Raw genomic sequence first — 21,183 nt, forward strand, 5'->3', positions numbered from 1 at the left:
GAATTTGTCTTTAAAATATAGTTGTCAGATATCAAGGGGTATATATATGCTAACATTTACCCTAGGGGTATTTCAGGGCTAGAATCTATTACAAATAAAATCTTTATTCATATGAACAGCTACCTGGGGGGCAATACTGAATGTTATACATAATATTTATATATATATATATTTAAAATAATATAGCAGTGCTATTAAAACACACTGGAAGCTACACTGAATTTAGTCATTCCTTTTTACAGTCTTATGCTACTAACTTTTTGGAGATTGAATTACTTTCTGTAGAGGATAGCTTCTAAAATATAAACTCCTTTCATCTAATGTGTCATACCGGTATTTTGCTATCTGTAATTTAATAGATTGCTCACTGTAATAAAGAAAGTAATTACAGGAAAAAGAAAACCATTTTTGTTTGTCATTAAATTGTGCAACAGCATTTTCAAATTTAAGAACTTTCCCTGAATTAAGAATTTTAAAAAGGCTAAAAAAATTCTTTTTTTACATGCTTTCTAGAAGTACAGAATAGTCGCTGTGTGCTATGGAAAACAACTTTAGGCTAAAGATCAGACACCCACATTTATCAAGAAGCTGAAGCTGTCTGAAGAAGCTGGGAGACAAAGCAGTGAGCACAGCAGCTCTGCAGAGTGCCAGCAGCCTGAGGAGGCTCTGCTGGACCTTCCAGATCCATGGAATGAAGATAATATCCCACCAACTGCTAACAAAACTCTCAGATGGTTGAAAACCTTGTCTAGAGAAAGCAGACAGTAATTCCTCCCTTTTCCAGTGCACTTCAAATGCTGTGATTTGGAAACTGCCACTACAAGAATGAAACTCCTCGCACCAATGCAACATCCAAACACCTCCTTTCCAATTAAGGAAAAATCATCTGTTGACTCTGAGGAATTAAAATTCAGTCTGTGGCTGCTGCACATCAATCTATGTGATCATTCCAAGATCTCTAGGCAAGTGATCCACCTTTAAATCCTCCTTCTGGACTTCTAAGTTGAAGGGATTCTGCATGCTTGGGCTTCCCATTCCTCAGGGTTCCCATGCTCCTCTCAGGAGATGAAGGAAAACATGAGCTGGTTTAACACATTGCTCAACAAAGCCAAGAAAACAAAAAAGCAAAACTTTTCTGGAGAAATGCAGCACAGATTTTGCATCAGGGAATTAATATAAATCCAGGCAGTGCTGCAGATCAAACACGGAGTGTCCGGTATCTTCTGTAACAGCTCTGTGTGCTCCCCGTGGAGGGTGAGAACACCTTCTCCCCGTGACAATCCTGGGGAGATCTCCACGTTCTTGGGAACATCGTGTTCCTGCACACCCAGAGAGCGGCCGTACAGTTCACAAAAGTAACATTAAATGCCCTGTTCGCTATCAACTCAGCTTTAGTTTGTGCTCAAGGGAGGACACGTCTGTTCTCTGATAAAACAATTAGCAAGTTCATCACAGAAACTCTCTGCTCACTGCAGAGTGTCTGAATTTAACATCTACGTCTCTGCACTGCATCCTTTGTTTCAAAAGCACTTTTTAAATCTGTTCCTTAACTCACTGAGTGTCACATTGAAACTAACAAACCTTCCTGCTCCCAGAAATCAGCCTATATGGATAGAAGTCTAAGTCCTGTAAAACATATCTATACTACTTCTCTAAAATACATCTAACATCATACTGAACAGCATCAGTATTACTTCTCACACACACTGGATCTTGAAATAAAGGACTGTTTGAACATAAAGATTTAGTAAGGCAGCTCCGTTATCACGAGTGTTTGCACTTGAAATATCCGTGACCTTTCTGCACTACTAAACATACAAATAAAAACAAAGGTATTTACGAAATGTCACATTTATGGAAAGCACTTATAAAAGAAAGGGTTTTTTTTCTGTAAATAATATCAATATTATAAGTAATGCAAATTTGCTATTTTCCACGACCTCACAAGAAGGCTGAAATATTTAAATGTGTAATTCCAAACACGCAGTTTTGCCAGTTAGCAATTAAATTTTGTCTTTACAAACTGCTACCTGGGAAGCTGATCTTCAGTGGTTATTAGAAAGCTTAGAAATAACAGAATTAAAATTAATTTTAATCAATGTGTTTTCTAATAGGAGAGTACTCATCCTTACTAGGTTGAATCTGATGCACTTATACTTACAATTTAATAAAATAATCGAAACATTCAATTACAAAACAAACATTAAAAATGTGCAAGCAAAGTAGAAGGTACCTCTAATCAGTTTTCCTCTCACCAGCCATATCAGCCCTTGATCCTAAATTTTTATGCTGCCTGCGAGGACAAGGTACAAATTCTATTTTAACCATCGCATCTTTGTCAACTTTGACTGTTTGATTCCCTCTGCTCCAACCCGAACAGCACCAGCAAAGAAAATGCTTCCCTCTCCTTAAGATGCTCCACTGGTTAGATCAGATTTATTTGCTGTCAGTAAAGGTTGTATTTGCACATAAGTCTATGACAGATTGCAAGTTTATTAACTTCAAGTGAGTTTTCAGGCTGCTGGGTTGAGGTTTTTTTGTTGGGTTGTTGGGTTTTTTGTGGGATTTTGCTTTTTTTGGTTTTTTTTTGTCAGCGCTCCCTCCCCCTTTCCCCAAGATGTGGGTTACTTGACAAATTGGAGTTAAGTTATCTTAGGTCAATGTAACTGTAAGTTAAACTAATGAAGTGTATGTCTATGAGTGATGTCTGATTAGTTTAATGCAGTTAGTGCTGGACAGCTTGGGCTGCTGACCTTGAAGGAACACAGATAACATTGTGATGCGTTGGAGGATGTGGTTGTGATACAAGACAAATTTACATAACAGTTTGTCATGTACACTCCTCCAAAACAAAACTGTTGCAAAAAGAAAGCAAGAGGAAACCAACACTAAATGCCTCGCACAAGACAAAACGGGGAAAATTAATTATAACGTTTGGCTTGAGGTGGGAGATTATTTTAAATGGGAGCCAAAAGGCGGCACAGGAAAGGTGTACATTTACACAATATGTGTTCCAAGATGGCTTAAACATTGTGCTAGGTAACACTGAGCAAATCCAGCCATCTACACCACAAATCTACTCTTGAAAAATGATATTCCTTCCTTAGGAAGCACCTACTCACTCACAGTAAAAAATACCAGACCCAATTCTGAACCGTGACTCGTTGGCACATCATTCAGGTGTGCTCAGAGTCCTTCTGAAGTTCGTTCTGCAGCTGCTTGTGCTAAAAGAACCCTGTGTATGAACAGTCTCTCCCCATGAAGGTGCACAGTCCCCACACAATGTTCTGCATGCTGTGAGCAAAGCTCTATCTCACTGCTCCAGACAATCACCTCGCCACATCTCATCTGATCAGGTAGACCAAGCAAAACTGCTGGGTTTAGAGACAGTTTGGCTCTGGAGGGGTTGATTCTCACTGATAGCTATCTTGTTGACCTATATCGCCTCTTTTTATCAGCCCAGGTTCTAGCCAATGGAAATTTGCTACTTACATAAATGTATAATTGACACCCACAGTTGCTGGCATGTTACTGAACCAGACCATCATTAAGATAAAACCGCTCCCTTAATCCTCCGGGTCAGCCTGAGCAGGACACTGATAAATCAGACTTGCTAATAGATACATGGGAGGGCATGTGAGGAAGCTTGCAGTGTTCACATCTGTGCCATCTTTCAGCCTAATCCGTGAAGCACAGTTTAAACCTTTTCAGAATGAGTGAGCTCACATGACAAATTTCAAATAAGAGATACACATACATGTACTGACATCAGGTACCCAGATACTGAGAGACTCACGGACTGGAGATGCAAGACGAAACAGTCCTGGAAATTCTAAATAAAACATGCAATTCCTCAGTTATAGCCCAAGAAGAAAAACTTGTGATGCCGACTGCAAGTCCCTAATTGCTCCCACGTACACCCTTGCATACATACAAGGGGTAAGTTGAAGAGACCTGGTTGAAGGCATCTGTGTGGTTTGAGTTTAGAAATTATTCAGTCCCTTGGTTACCTGTAATTAGAACTTGTTGGCACTGTTTGCATGAAATAAAGAGCAGAAGTCCGTGCCTTCCAATGCCACTTCTTGGCTGGGAGTGTGCAGAGGACACAATCTTCTTGCAGCTCTTCCTGGAGAAGATCCATCAGCTGTTTGTGGGAGCCACCATAAAAGGGTTCAATGAGAAGGACACTCATTTTCCAAGTACTTCCTAACTGTCTGAAACCTGAAAATGAAAATAGAGAAGTGTTTTACTTTAGAAACATATCTTTTTTATTATTATTATTGTTACTACTTAAGAAAATTATATTGGAAGAAAAAGAAATATACTGCAAGGCCTTGTAATATAATCCTTAATATTATATTAATGAGTTTACTTCAGAAAAGGCTACTTAGCAATTATGACTAGATTATTTCAACCTTTAAAAGATACTGTCTGTAAATTTTAAACGAATGAAAATGAGCAAGACTTAGGAAGACATTGTGTTTTGAATTTATGGGTTTGTTTTCAATCCAATATTTAAAAACAGCTTTACTTTACACACTAACTCCCTAATACGGCCAATTATTCCATAACTTAGGATGTAGCTTATTCACTCTAATATAGGTTTCCCTCCTTTTCCTGGTGGCAGAGAAAATTAAAGAGCAATTCAAACACACTTCAGCCAGTAACAGTGATTTGGGTAAGAGACAAAGGCAGAGAGCAGCTCAAGGAGATGCAGTTGGGGCATCCCCCAGGACACCGTCCTGCATTGCTGGGAGCTGGGATCACAACCCCAGCAACAACAGGAGATGTAAACCACCTTATTTCTTCTGAGTACACCAAAGTGGGTGGAAGAGAACACTAGAGGAGGCTCAAGGAAGCTCTGAGACAAAAAGCCACAGAGCTGCTCACAAACAGGATGCAGAACGTGCTGCCCAAAGCGAGGGGACAGATGAAAACCCAGTGACTATTGCTCATCGCCCTCATGAGTCACACCCTTGGGGTACTCAAAAGCTGCTTTTCACATGCTTCGAGCAAAGCCACCACACACAAAAGCTGAAAGCAAAACCCTGAAAGGTGTTTACCATCCACAAACACCTCTCTGATGGTTTCCCTCTCAAAACTCCCTAAGAATCATGGACTCCCTGCTAAACTCAGTTATCCGGACTCATGTTTGGCACTGTCCATTGCAAGACCTTACACTCATTCCCTGACCTGCAATTTCTAGTGGTTTCAGACTGTAATCCTTATCTTACCAAAACCTCTGGTGACCAAAAGTGAGAATTCAACAGAGAACTACATACTATCCTGAAAATCTCAATCATCATCTCAACCATAGTTGAGAAATTTAGTTTGATTCAAGATCAGGTTAAAAATATTATGTATTCTGTAATCAGAGGGCAGAAAGCAAACAAAAAGCCTTTTAAGTGCACTGTAGCTATCAAAAGATCAGTTAACCAGCAACAAAAATCCAAACACAATCAATTTAATTGGCAGACAAAACATAAGAAACCTTTAGGTAGCTTTTTGTTGTTGCCCCACCATGGTGCCAGATGAAACAGTGATGTAGAGCTTCTGGGTCATTACAGAACAATCAGCAAGAGAAGAAACATTCCATGCTATAACTTCCTTGTCCTAATCCAGCCTGGATTCAGGTTATAATTTGCTATATTATTCACTCCTCCATAATATTTCAAATAAATTACTTGTTTTAACAAATACGTTCTTTGCAAAGCCAAAAGGAAAGCCATTTGGAAGCAGATACTTCACTCCATTTTGGAGCTTGCTTCTTTTCAGGTAGCAAAGCAGTTTCTGATCTCTTTTCCACTGACCTAATTTCAAAAAAAATCACACTTTTGAGATCACTGACGTTTTCTGAATTTACAATGATGTAACCAAAATCATACTCTCTCCTCCAAAGCCCTTTTGGAGCCTGCAGGGTAATAACTGCTATAAAAACACAAGCTGTGGTTTAGAATCTGCACTATTCACCTAAAGAACAATTTGTAATTAATCATGCTATGCTTGTCATCAAATGCCACCGAAAATTTAATTCAGGGGACTAAAGGGAAGTGTTTTATAAATTCAGCCCCTAAAAACGGGGGTATGTGAAAAGTTGGTAAATGCCACTGAGTCAGTCACTTGGCGAGGCTTGCAACTAATTTACAAATCATTAGCAGTATCAGTAATAAAGCAATTTGTTCATGAAGCATCTGATCAGATCACACTTCACCAGACTAGTTCTGAAACTGGTTTTATCACCAGGTTTAGCCGAACCCACACTGTGCTCTTTGGTTTTATTGTGCACCAGTTTTCACTGTACATCCCTCACGGGAACAGAGAATGACTGTATGTGCTGACGGTAAGAGATTGCTCAGTCCTCGTGTTTCCTCCTGCTTAAAGACCCTGACATTTAGTTAATTATTCCGCATTTACCTACCTTTAGATCTATTAGGGAAACTGCAATACACAAGTATTACTATACAATAAACCCCCTTTGACTATTTACATTAGGAAACTGGGTTGAATCTGGATGTGTCGTGGAGTGGGTGTTAAGATAGCTCTTGATATGTAATTCTTCACAATAACACTCATAGACCCCGTGGCAGCAGCCCATGAGGGTGACAATCAGCAATGACACATTTTTTTCAGGGATGACCTAAAGCTCAAAGGTTTTCTTACAAAACTCACTCACTCCAAAAAATGTAGGTACTGTTTATTGAAATCCTCACTAGCACTTGTAGGATTCTGTTGTCGTGTGATCTCTGTGCATTACCAGCAATATACACCAAATTCAATTCAGAGAAAATGTTATCATGTTATTTAAGAAGCAGTATATGGTTTATTTTATTTTTTTGTTGGGTTTTTTGTTTGGTTTTTTTTTTTAATAAGATGCTACCTACATAAGATACTACTAAAGGATAATAGCAGTACAATATATGTCACATTCACTTCAGGGCTTGACTAAGATGAAGCAACTAAAAAGTCAATAAATCTTCTGTTTTTAAAAGATACACTGATAATGCTAAGGAAATTATATTACATATAACTAATAATTTCTTGTACTTAGAAAGACACAGAGGAGGTAGGACACGGCCGTTTGGCTCATATTTCACCCACATGACTTCCAGTTTTGTTCACATACAAAAATAACAGCTATTATTTTTGCTTTATTTCCCTTGACCCAGCCAAGTTAAGGTAAATATGTACCATAAACTCCTCAGAGGTCTCCAAAAGACACAGCTGATAAATGGCCTGAGAACATTCACCGTATCTGATGGAATGCAATCCTCAATTAAATATAAATCACTCCAGGTATTCTTTTCCCCATTTCAAAGAAAACAACAAATATTAGAAAAACAGAACTGCTTCCCCTTTCTCATTACAGTATTTCCTCTCTGGAGCCAGCAATCCTGGGTGTTCCTCAAACAGCTCAACCCCATCCACACGGCTGCAGGATCCTTTCCTTTGAAAATTTCCTACTCTGTCTTTACCATACAGAGCAGCACATTCCTCAGGATACACATTACACATCTGAAAAAAAAAAATCCTTCAAAGTGGTAACAGTGTCCAAATGACATGACTAATACAGAGGTATATTGAAGTACTGAGAAGTGTAGGTGGGTAATTAGGTGCTGTCTCAAAGCCAGCAGCTCACAGTGACATTCAGCCAGGACTTTCGTCACTTGCTGCAGCTCTACCCCACACTGAAACATGGCAAGTGATGGAGTCCCTGAAAGGGCCACTGCTGTTTGAACCAATAATTTCCTTTTAAAAGGAAGTCTGAGTACTGTACAAAGTAATAAATAAAAATTATCTTTAAAGGCATGGAAGAATTAACTGTTTAACCAGCCACAAAACCATGGCTTCTTTTTAAACTCTAGGTGAATGCCAACTTAGGTATTTTTGTTAACCAACCTAGGCAGAGAAAACCCATCATTTTCCACAATTTATTAAAGAACACACGCTCACTCTTACATGCAGAAGTGTGGTTTCACAAACATCAGCACAGCTCGCATCAGGAAGCCATAATTAGCTCTGTTCATTGACGTACTCAGACAACATAAATTACAGACCACGTCTAAATATCTGTCCAACAAAACAGCTGAGCAACCATCCAAACCCAAAGGAATAATTATTAATATATTCCACAGGTAGAGATCTGCTATTAGTTACAGGAAATAAGGTATATGGTTTCAGTAATGATTGTTTTAACCGTCACAGTCCCACACATATGAGAAATTTATTCCGCCACCCTATCCGAGCACACGTGGTTCAGAGTCTCATAACTCAACCCACTGCAAAACCCACCAGGTACAACCTGTGGACATCAACATACTTAAACCTTTGATGGTTTCACATAAACTCGCTGTGATGGCTGACAAAGGCAAAAAATTTCCATGTTCCACACTGCAAGAAAATGTGATTTTCCAAAGGACTTTTGAGAGTCCTTACCTTTCCTCCTCTGTCCCTTCTCCTACCTGAAGTGGGGATGTGCTGTAAATACACACACACAGATTGAAAGAGTCTGCACTGCCCTCCCACTCATGACAGTGACTCACCGAAACCCCAAAGCTGTACCTTAAACACAATCACATCTTAAGGTTTGACCAAAGTTTAACTTGTATTTAGATCACCCAAAAGTACCAGTTCTGAGGTTTGTCATTACTAAACTGCATAAGCGAAAATGACAATTTATCTTTTATATAAACCAACTGGAAAAAGCAAGAAATCCTCCACTTCTTTTGAGAATGTGGTAAACCAAAATCGTTCACCTGTATTTGGATGGCTGAGCAGCAGTAACATTTATTTACTGGTGACACCCATAAACCACAGTCTGGCCCATGCACACAACCTGAGAGCTGGAAACACCTACAGAATGCCAAAATCTACCATTACCTGGAGGCAGCAAGGAATGAAACCCGCATGGATTTCCTGGCCTGCTTTGGTTTCACTAAAACACCACATCTCATTTTTACTGTACTTATGATCTACACATACAAGGGCAGGGAGTGACAGAAGGAGGGGAATGGCTTTAAACTGAAGGAAGGTAGGTTTACATTAGAAACTGGGGGGAAATTTTTCCCTGTGATGGTGTGGAGGCCCTGGCACAGGTTGCCCAGAGAAGCTGTGGCTGCCCCTGGATCCCTGGAAGTGTCCAAGGCCAGTTGGACAGGGCTTGGAACAGCCTAGGATAGTAGAAGGTGTCTCTGCCCACCCATCCAGGGGTGGCACTGGATGAGGTTTCAGATCCCTTCCAACCCAAACCATTCTGTGATTCTATGATGCAATCAGAATTGCAAATAACATAACTTTTAAAGATTTTGTTTGATCTTAATCGAATTGTGAGGACTGCCAGGTTCAGTTCTTATGTCTGTGTTTTCAACCCTGAGATGGAGCAGCAGGAATTGGAAGTCAAGACTTTTAAGATGTCCCACGGCTATCAATCCAAGAGACACCCTGACACAAGAGACAGTTAAGGCTCCTTTTGGAGTTTATGCATTTAGGAAGTAACGTGCCGTAAAATCTGCACATTACCCTGTGAATGCTAAGTTAACAATATTGCTATAAATCCTTAGGAAAAATATGTTAATGCATATGTAGTGTATGCATTTTAAAACTCTGAATTTAAACTGTTTTACTATTTTATCCAGGCAAAGGCACTAATGACCTTCATAATTTTCTGTTGTAAATTAAATTTGTTTTTTTCCAGCTACAGAAAAGCAAAAAAAATTTAATCCCTTGAATTTTCTTTTTACCTTCTTCTCTGACACAGTCTGAGACTATCATAAATACTTTGCATCTATACTTCTAGCCATCCTCAATCAACATCTTTGAAGATCTTAATCTATACTGAATAAATTATTGCAATTTATTTTTTTTTTCCAGTGGAGTAAGACATCTGTGCATCACATTTATGGTTAACTCAAAACCACAACAGTCAAAGCTACCTCTGTGGGGAAGCCTCCATCCCACCATGGAGCACAGCACTCCAAAGATATATTTTCAGAGAAATTTCCCTGACTGATGTGCTGATCCCTCAGTACTTTCAGAATGGCAATTACAATATGCAACTTGGGTTTTTTTGTGTCTAATTGACCTCCTAAATTGCATACACAGGACTAAATACTACTCAGGACAGTGTATGAGGGATACTCAGTACTCTGTAAAATACTTTCACAAATTCAGATTTACAAAGGCAAATTAAGTGTTGCTGATATTTAATTAGGATAATATTTTCCTCTAAAGAAAGGCAGAATCGAAGAGAAAAAGACACAGAAAATGTATGATGGAGAACCAGGATCATGTTCTGTCAAGGAAACAACTACAGACACCATCACCAGCAAACCCAAATAACTCTTCCACAGGCTTTGTTCCTCTGTCTCCTCCCTTCAATGGTCCAAATAGATTTACACAAGTTAACATGAATGTGCTGCAGAGCAGACGATATTAAATAATTACCTTCACAAAAAGTTTTACATTATTTTGAGGAGCTCTTCCACCACTAACAGGATTTCTTTTAAAACAAGGTAAAAAAAAAAAAAAAAACAGCTCTAATATGAGAGTATAACCTCATATGAGAGTATGCCAGGTTTGCAATTGGATCTGATAGAAAATTAGTTATTCTGATTTAACAGTTAATTATCAGCTCCCATTTGCCATGTAATTCAGAAGCCTGGAAAAATGAAAACTGATTTTAACAGAGACTGCTAAAGTTGTTAAATGATATGTTGTCTTTATCCAACTTCTTTGCAGTGTGTTTACAGCACATGAAGGATCAACACAGTTTACAGGACTCAACATTTCCAGTGCTGCACCTATGACTATAAATTTGATAGCACTGGTGATGCTGAAGGCTTACATTAGGTTTAAATAGATGAAGGATCCTTGATTTAGAGTATCTCTGAGAGGAGAGGGAACTAATAGGTGTGGTAATGGGAGATGTAGCACTATTTTTAAACCTGACAGGAGACATATTAGTTGCTAGCTCCCTATTATAGAAAAAGTCCCAGTCTGGTAATAATGGGCTGGCATTTTGAAATTCCTCCGATTTATTAGGAATATGATGAGAAATGTGCTCCACACGCTCTGAGCTTCAGATCAGTTTCTGTATAGAAGGTAAGAATTACAATGTGCATTCATGGCCAGTTTAAAGAACATATGTATTCATTTTTAAAAAGTCACAAATATTTTAACTAATTTTATTTGAAAGGCACAGTCTACAGTGCATATTAGCAGACTGATTAAAAGACAAAGCATTTGCTAGAAGCCATCATTAGTCACTCTGTGAAGTAATAAAAATCACCCCACATCAAAAAGTTGATTTGTTTTCCTCAGCAAATCTGAAGTAGCAAAATGCTAAATGAAGACCAAATCACTCTTTGGTCAACAGAATTTGGGATTGAGGAATTAAACTGCTCTTGTACAAAAGCTGGAATTCCAAGAGTTAATTTAAACATTAGGCTTGGTAGCCTGAGATGTTTGGCACTTGAGTGGGCACAAGCCAGATTTCTTTTACAGTCAGAAGGTATCCCTTCGAATATGTGATGAAAGGATCTGCATCTTCAGTCACACCTTGAGTCCACAAAAAGGATGGAATGAGATTGACTGTCAAACAGAGCTCAACTGTGAAATCAGGGAGGGGTCCCACACACAGGAGCAATTCTGAGGGCAGGTGGCCAGAAAGCCAACTCTGTCCTGAGCTGCATCCAAAGCCATGGGGGCAGCAGGTCCAGGGAGGGGATTCTGCCCCTCTGCTCCCATGAGATCCCAAGCACAGAGCTGCATCCGACTCTGGGGTGCTCAGTACAAGAGAGATGTGGACTTGGTAAAGGCAGGCTGGGAGAGCTGGGGGCGCTCACCTGGAGGAGAAAAGGCTCCAGGGAGAGCTCAGAGCCCTTGCCAGAGCCTAAAGGGACTCCAGGAGAGCTGGAAAGAGACTGGGGACAAGGGATGGAGGGACAGGACACAGAGAACAGATTCGCACTGAGAGGGTTAGACAAGATATGAGGAAGAAGTTTTCCCTGTGAGGGTGGGCACAGGGTGCCCAGAGAAGCTGTGGCTGCTCCATCCCTGCAAGTGTCCAAGGCCAGGTTGGACAGGGCTTGGAGCAACCTGGGATAGTGGAATATGTCCTGCCCACAGCAGGAGGTGGGAACAGGATGAGCTTCAAGGTCTCTTCCAAACCAAACAATTCTGTGATGCAAAGCTCACACAACATTTCAGTAAGGTTACTTCAAATTTTATTTCAACCATGATGGAAAATAAACTTCCAAAGGGGAGACAAATGTACTTGCCATGTTTTTCACCTTAAGACCTGCAACTAAAGCAATATAAAAAGGGCAATCATGAGGATTTTGCCAACCTATGAGATCCTTCATCGAGGGAAGAGAATAAATTATCAGGTTATTGTTTGTAAGATGCAACATTTAAGTACTGGATCCCTACAGCAGCATGGGTATGATGCTCTTGGGATTCACTAAGCAACTTCAAGGCTGAAATGTTACCTGTACAAAAAAGTTCTCATTTTTAAATATTAAGTACTAAAATTCAACAGATGAAATTTTTTTTTCTTTCACTTGCCCAACTCTTTTCAGCTCAGGAGAGAGCTGAACCAGGCCTTCATGCTATGAAGCCATGAGAACAGAAATACCTCTCATTAACTTCTGTGCAGCCAGCACCACATTATGGCTTTTAGAAACCCCTCAAAAGCTCTCAGAGTCAATAGCAAACATCACACAATACTGAATGAGCAGCACTAAACATATTTTTCCACATTAACAATATTTATATCTTATTTCCAACTTGACATGCAGATGACATGTTACCCACATCAATTTATAAATCCAGCACAATAGGAGTTGCCAATTTGATTTAGTGGTGCAGCACCCTGTTTCCCTAGCAGGAAAATAATTTCCCTAGCAGGCTTTGACTAAGCCCTCTGAAAGGGCTCTAGAAATATTAAAGGCTCCAGATTCTGGCCAAAATGCTTTCTGACAGCTCACTGCAAGTGTTCCCCAGCATCTCTGCTGACCCAAGAATAGCAAATTTAATGACTTAAGTCACTTGTTTCCATCCTCTTGTGTGCAGAGCTTGCAAATTACTTCAAGGATTGGCTTAAAGCGATGAAGAAAAGCGTATTCATACATTTTATTTTACTTCACAAGTATCAGAAAGTTAAGGGGTCTGCCTCCTCCACTGGGAAGTATCTATGGATACACACATTGCAGAAAGCTGAAAAACACTGACACGAGTTAAATAAACATGTCTGGTATCATCTGCCAATTGAAATGGTGAGCATTGCAGGAAATATTTGTTTTCCATGAATCAAAGCGATACACAAGCATCTCAAAACAATCTGTTTTGGAAGGTTATTTTGGTTGTTTTATAAACAAGTTTAGGTTCTGAGCTGATGTTTTCAAAACAGATACTGCAAAGCGAATAAATATTCATGTCTGGGGGAGACCCTAACAGACATTAAACAAGTGTGTGGCCCTTTTTAACAGTGCCACAGATAAAGCAAGGCAAGGACACTCAGAGAGGACATCAAGATGTAAATTTTTTCCTTGAAGTTTCTCAGATGGCTGAAAAGTGCCATTAAAATCATCGTGTTCAAAAAACCCTGGGCCTTAAAAACTTGGCTTTTATTGTACATAAGAAAATCTGGCTATAACCCACAAAGAGCACTGTAGTCTTTAACAAAATGAATTTTTAAAAGGGATTTTTTAAAATTTGACTTCATTATAAATCATGAATGTATCAGTACAACTCACTTAGATTTTCAGCTTTAGGGTCACTTGGGAATCATTTTTGCACCTATCTAAAAAGAGAGTCTGAAAACCATTTACTGTGCTTGAGCAACTGGCCACATTCACAAAACTTTTCTTCAAAAACTGAAAATTCTTATCAAAATAAAACATCCTGCTCAACAAAACCAAAATTATGTCACTTACCAGCTCCTTCCACTTGTACCACCACAGAACCTACAGAACCTGGAACACTCCACCCACACACTGGTACAACACTAAGAATCACTGAATAGTTTGGGTTTGAAGAGACCTTAAAGGTTATCTTGCTCCAACCCTGTAGGCAAGGACACCTTACACTAGAGCAGACAGCTCCACACCCCACCCAGCCCGGCCTTGAACACTTCCAGGATTTAGAGTCCAGGAACATTTAGTGTGGTTTATAATGGCCACGACTACAGGGGAGCAGAGAACAAAACATATTCACTGCAGGGGTCAGAGCTGAAGGAACTATTTTAAGGTCATTACTGGAAAATCCAAACTATTTAAAGTTCAGCTAGCTATTGGTAGGTGCTCTTGCTGACACTGCTGATAAAAATCCCAGAAATACCATTACAAGGCAATGCAAGAAACCGGTCACACCTCACACACGCAAGGTCTGTGCTTAATATTCCCGCTTCTGCATTTTAAAGCCACAAATATCACAGCCTTTGCCAGCAAGTTAAAGATCTGTTCTGACTCCTACTAAAGGCATCAGGGTTGTGCAGTCACTCTGGCCATTGGGAAATTTTTGGCAATACCCCCAGTTAAGCATTCACAGCAGCCATAAGCAGCTCTTGGAGGCCTGGAGAACAGCAGCACATGGACAGTTTGGAAATACCTCTGTAATCAGGGCAGTGTTACCTCACAACAGTGTTCCATGTGCAGCCAGACTCAGAGCATTGCTACAGCTGAAGCTTCTGGTTATTTTCCATGTACATGGACCTGTCTGAGTGGATCCAAAGGAGGTCATGAGGATGCTTCAAGGGCTGGAGCCCCTCAGCTCTGGATCCAGCCTGGGAGAGCTGGGGGGGTTCACCTGGAGAAGGCTCAGAGCCCTTTTTGGTGCCTCAAGGGCCTTCAGGAGAGCTGGAGAGGTTCTTGGGACATGAGCCTGAAGGGACAGGACACACGGAATGGCCCCAGACTGACAAGAGAGTAAGGTTAGACTAGAGATTTGGAGGTGCTTTGGTTATAGAGGTAACATTCAACCTATATTGAAATCACCGATTTATGCTGTGATTTTCAAAAAATCACTTCTATTAATTGGATCTGAAGCCAAGAGAGGAGTTCCACAGGCCTCACCACAGAGTGAATGATACAGATCTTTCTGAATATTTTCACTTCCCATCTTCCCATCAGTGTTTAAGCACAAACTAATCCCACAAAGCTTTGTAAGCAGTAGATACTTGAAGGCGCTTAGGAAACTGATTTAGCCCCACATTTAAGGCAGAAATAAATCTGGAAGACACTCTCCCCCTTTGACCACTGAAGATAAAATATAATTATGAGGGAGGGGAAAGGGCAGGACAGAAAAGAATAAGTTCCCTTCAAAAAATATACATGTGGAAAAAAAAAAACCAGATGGGGTACCCAAAGTAAGAAATAGCAAGTGAATGCTTTGAGAGAAGGGAATTATTTCCACCTATCTGCATTGATCACACACACACTTGCTCCCACTGACAAGAACGTAATCCAAACACTGCCTGTTCATCTCAGAGTGGTTATGAAGCCATGTGTGAGGTGCATTCAACATCCTCTAAGATGAACAGAATCTGTTTTGCATGCCAATATCCTTGGAGAGAGCAATATTCATGCAAGATGATTCAAGCTACTCTTCAGAGCTGCAGCACTCTGCCTCCCCATTGAAGCTCTGAATGAGCATGGGCAAGAGAGATCCATAAACCATTTTTCCTAGAGTCTATAGACAGTTGGTTTCTTAACACTCACGGAAACATCTTCTTGGGCATTAACAGAATGACTTAGAAAAAAGTCTGCTTTTTCTCTTTAGAGCCGAGTTTCTTTTCAAGCTGTGTAACACCACTTGATATTTAGTTTAGCTACTCAACCAAGCATCAGCCTTCAATGTATCCAAGGTGCAGAATGGTTGACTAACACAGACCATTTCACTTGTTCGGGCTTATTTACAAATACCACTTACATACTGCTGGCATTTATAATGACACCTGGGATGTTGCTGACACACCACTACGTTTGTAAAGTTGGAGTCTACAGGCACAGTGGATTCTAAGAAACGTGCTGGGGAATACACACAGCGTTTCCTTTGAATGTAACTAGAATGGTTACTTTGACTGTATCCTATCTGAACAGGGAAAAAAGCTTCAGAAACAAGCTTGAGCAAGGTTAATCCCCCACTGATTTTCTTATCACTCAACACTATTTCACTCAATTACTTTTGTCAATGATTTTCTAAAAAATTTCCTCCTGACCATATTACAGAGTTGCTTAAATTATACCATAGAGACATATTCATGCATACACAGAACTTGACGTGTTTCTTAGTACTGTTGCCTACTGACTTGTTATTCCAAAGGCTACAGCCTCTAAATGCTACACACTTCAGTGCTAGAAACCTTGACACAGTGTTTGATTACAGAGAAATACTTGGTTTGGTTTAATATATATATAGCCAGACTATAATTCACCTTATAGTGGAAGCAAAAATGGAATAGTGATGATTCATTCAATTTTGCAAAGCCAAAGGAGTCCTAGCCAGTATTAACATGTCCCAAGCCTTGAAGTGTCCACGGCCAACTTGGATGGGACTTGGAGCAACCTGGGATAGTGAAATGTATCCCTGCCCATGGCAGGGGGTCGGAACTACATCAGTTCTAAGGTCCCTCACAACCTAAACCATATTATGATTCTAAAACAAAACAAAACACCGTGTACAAGCTCAAATTACTAGCAATTTGTAAGAAAAAGCTTGGATTCTTACACAGAACTAATAATATAACTTCTAACCAAACACTGTCAATTGTTCTGTCTAAATATGCTTGAAACAACAAACTGTAATTATTCTATCTCCTCCCTCCAACCCCAAAATCATACTACACCTTCCACCTGGGGTTTTCCCATTATTAACAACAAGAGGCTTAATTTATCTGCTTTTACCCAAAAATGCTGAAGAGCTTAACAAACATTAATTAAACCTCACAACACTCCTGTGAGGTAGGTAGGTATTGTTATCTCTGCTTTACAGATGAGAAAACCTGAATTAAAAATTGTGATTTGCACCATTCCCCAACAGTAGTTCTACAGTAAAACCAAGAGCAGAAGAAAGGAACAGCGACTTGTATGTCCCTACTCCCAGCCACCACAATATACATTCTCTTTCAAACCAGCAGGACTTTATTTGACACTTTGCCACATGTGAGAAAAATATACTGAAAAAGTGTTAATTTATCATTAGCATCATCCCTTCTAAGAATATACAGACAAACACATCTTTTACCCAGATTGTACTTCCATTATTTCATTATGAAAATGAGACAAAATTGTATCCTCTTCATCTGGACAGCTGATGAATTTCATCTTCAAAAGGAAAATCCACACTTCTTGAAACCATATGAATTGTTTCTCATACAACTGAATCCCTGATTTCCTCTTTTCACTTACGTTTCTTAACAATTTCTAATTTTTTCCCTATTCTCTTAGCTTCTTCTCTCATTACTTCATGTTGTACTTTCCTTAGTCCTACATCACCTTTTTCTTTTTTAAGTTTTTTTTAATGATAAAACAAAATCTACACAGGATTGATTTACAAACAGCACATCAACTACTACCTTGATGGGTCACATATCAATTTCCTGTCTCGAACTAGTCTCACTACCAACCTGTGTATGAACATATCCCCATCTGACAGTCCAGAAAAATCAAACACTCTTCTCTTTGCCCATTCTGCCATATTCCTCATTAGAAAACCTCCAGTTTGAATACTGTCATTTCTTCAGTGTTTCAGAAGCAAAAGCTTCACAGTTCTCTCACCTTATTTTCCTTGTCTAATTGCCAGCTTCACTTCCCTATCTATTTTCACAAATTTAACAAATCTGTCCTTTATAAAAGTGGCCATCTCTTATGTTTTGTAAACTAAGCTGGCACAATAAATGTTTCTGAATGAACATGGAGACAACTGAAGTTATAGAAACTTGAATTAATATACAAGTTCATAAAAGATTTTTTTTTGACAAAACAACTGTAAAAATGTTTTTGAAGTAATATGATTTCTCATGCTGATTCTAAAATAAGAGAAAATTTAAATGAAGGCCTTTTTTTTAAACCACACAAGTTAGCACATCTTGTTTGTACTGCTTGCTCTAATGAAGTGAGCCTACACTTGCCAGTGCACAGTAAAAATAGGCAGCTCTATTATTCATATACACTGCAAGCAGCATCTTGCAGGCTCTGAGAACTTGCTCTCATATGGAGGCTGCAATAAATGTTCAGCCACTGTTTTCTCCTTCAGCTCTCAAAATTACAGCTGGATTCTTTAAGCATTACATGTGATTTCTTGCACTTTAAAGCTTCTGAACTACTTGAATTGCAAGACGCAGAAGCTCTGCCCACAGACACTTTCTTGCTCCCACTGATTTCATGCTACAGCCAGAAAAGTACCAAATCCTACTTGTTTCATGGGATTTGTTGGTCGGTGGATATAGCATCCCCCTAAACACACTGCAGCTGAGCAGGATCTGTATCTGCCTCTGCAGCACACAAACCCCATCTACTCCTTTTTCATCACCCCTTAAAGGTGACCTTTCAGAAGAACCTGCCATCCAAAGCATTTTATCATGACAGCCTGAAAGAGCTGGGGGTGTTCAACCTTGGGAGGAAAAGGCTCAGGAGAGAGCTCAGTGCTCTTTCCAGAGCTTAAAGGGGCTCCAAGAGAGCTGGAGAGGGACTTGGAACAAAGGATGGAGGGACAGGACAAGGGGGAATGGCTTCACATGGACAGAAGGCAGGGTTAGATGGGATATTGGGAAGAAATTCCTCCCTGTGAAGGTGGGGAGGCCCTGGCCCAGGGTGCCCAGAGAAGCTGTGGCTCCTCTGGATCCCTGGAAGTGTCCAAGGCCAGGCTGGACAGGGCTTGGAGCACCCTGGGATAATGGGAGGTGTCCTTGCCCATGGCAGGGGGCTGGAATGGGATGTCCCTTCCAAACCAAACCATTCTGTGATTCTCTAGGTCTAGGAGCATGAAAAACCAGTTTAAGGAAAATTAAAATTTTCCAACAGCTTTCTGCTGTTTAGTTACTAGCACATTATTTAAATTCACAATTTTTACATTATTTCAGAACAAGCATAGAAATAAATATGCTACTTGTTACTATTTGTTTCCATTTTCAGATGACTTGCTAAAATTGTCTCAATTTCTGCAGGCACAAAAGTCAGGAGTTATTTAACCTCTGTAGGCACAAAAAGTTGCATTTTTTTTCTTTTCAATATCCACTAAGATTACCAATTCCTCTACATTCAGCCACTCAGAGAACTACCTGGAATCCTGCAAAAACTTCAGATATGCAGCAGAGATCAGTAAGTCTCATTATGAGAGGCCTCTCAGAACATTAATCTCACTTTCCCCTATTGCAATTTACTTCTTGCTTGATTCCCAATGTTTTGGCTTTTCCTTTTATTTTTTTTTAATTTTGGTGGATTCTTATCTCCAAAGCCACACAAACTGCCACAGAGCAAACACTCTCCAATGCTTAAAACCAGGTTAGAACTCCGAGAAAATTAGTTTCAGTGAGACTCCTACTCTTTTGTTTTCCCCTTTAGATACATCAACCCTATCTGCATTCTAAACAATCACTTTTCCCAGATAGTTTATGGTGAAAGAACAGAAGATAAAATTGCTTCTGAAGCTCTCTAACAATTATTTTTTTAACTCTTTATTACGTTAAAAACCCATTTGCCTCCATAATAAATGCTCTGTGAGGAATATAATAAATTACCCCTCTCTGTGGCATATGAAAACCTCGAGTGAAGCTTGGTTCTGCTCTTCTGAAGCCCCTCACTGAGCATCACCAGACCAAAGCACGAGCACGAGGTTCTTGGGCATCAGAGCAACACCGGGAACATCAGACGCCGAAGCGTGTGTAGGTGTATTAGCAGTCCTACCATCCATCTGTCAGAAAGCTTCGATGTTCCTGCACATCACCCACTGGCAGAGCTGTCTGCCAAGCAAAAATATTATGAAATGTTCATTATATCCTCAAATCTCCCCCCCTTCTCGAGGAGGAAATGGAAAAACCTGTCTCTCCACACACACAGGCTTCACATTCGTTACCAAGAAACGGTGAAAGACTTTTAAATTCACCCAGAAAGAAAATCTACCAGGAGACCAGGACTGTGAATTTAGATTTATTTGAGCAAACTTTACTTACCAGAGGATATGCTGACTTTTAGTTCACATATATCTCATTTTTAAGGTACGTTAAAGACAGAGTTTACAATTAACTGAACAGACAGCGTACAAAAGGCTTTTAGAACTACACCATATGGTCGAGGGAAAGGAACAATCTGGACTATCCACATTTCAATCTGCAGGCTTGTCCACCTCTATAACACGTTGTATTGCTGTAATAAAATATTAAGATAGAATTTTAAGAGTGAAAATATCTATCTTTTGCTCTACCAGGGAGCAAGGCATCTTACAGTCTAGCGCATTTAATAAATATTTTAACTTTTATGATTTTGGCTTGCTGAATCAGATACAGTCAATAAAATTCCCAATTCATTTAAAACTCTAGTTCCAGAAGGATATGGGTGGGTATTCATCTTATGCTTCAGGGAAATAAAAAATACCAGTTTATACGGGGTATACTGGCAGCAGTTAACGTAACAGATGACACATTCTTGGAAATTAAATAAAAGCAGAAAGAAAATACCCATTGTTGCTCAGTGAAGGACTAATCACATGGTCACAGCTGGAACCAGTGTAAATCATTCATTAATAAAATTCTGTTGTAGTAGTCACTTTTTTTCTGCTTTTCAAATGCCAATAGAAAAAAAAGACCTCTTTCAATTCTTTGCAGAATGGAGACACTTTCAAGTATTTCATAGTAACTATTAAACTTAATAAATCTTTACAGAAAAAAAAAATGTCTGCAAGGAAGGCATTGTTGGCACCAAGGAAAATATAAATATTTCTCTCTATTTTACATATAATCCTAGAACATAGAGATACTTACTTCACTCTGTACTGGCCTGAATTATGATCACACAGAATCCAAATCTTGAGAAAAAAAAAAAAAAATCACCTGAAGCCTTTGTAAGTCACATTTTAAAATGTAAAGAATATAAATGCAGCCTTGTGGGTCAGATCCCTCAATGTGAACCAGAAAGTTGCACTAGATGAAATGCAGACACTCCAGAGAGATCATGCAATACTCAAGTATTCCAT

General features: G+C 39.5%; 1 protein-coding gene across 4 annotated transcripts in view; it reads right to left on the reverse strand.

Moving 5' to 3' along the window:
* The window catches only part of GTDC1 (glycosyltransferase like domain containing 1), a 170,367-nt gene that overhangs the window by 113,382 nt on the left and 35,802 nt on the right, over positions 1-21,183 (reverse strand). For all 4 annotated transcript variants that reach the window (XM_053982677.1, XM_053982676.1, XM_053982679.1 and 1 more), the window contains exon 3: positions 4,011-4,221. In XM_053982677.1, coding sequence (XP_053838652.1) covers positions 4,011-4,192 — 182 coding nt within the window. In that variant the 5' untranslated portion in view covers positions 4,193-4,221. The remainder of the gene's footprint in view (positions 1-4,010; positions 4,222-21,183) is intronic.

Source organism: Vidua macroura, chromosome 7 (assembly GCF_024509145.1).
Source record: "Vidua macroura isolate BioBank_ID:100142 chromosome 7, ASM2450914v1, whole genome shotgun sequence".
Classification (NCBI taxonomy): domain Eukaryota; kingdom Metazoa; phylum Chordata; class Aves; order Passeriformes; family Viduidae; genus Vidua; species Vidua macroura.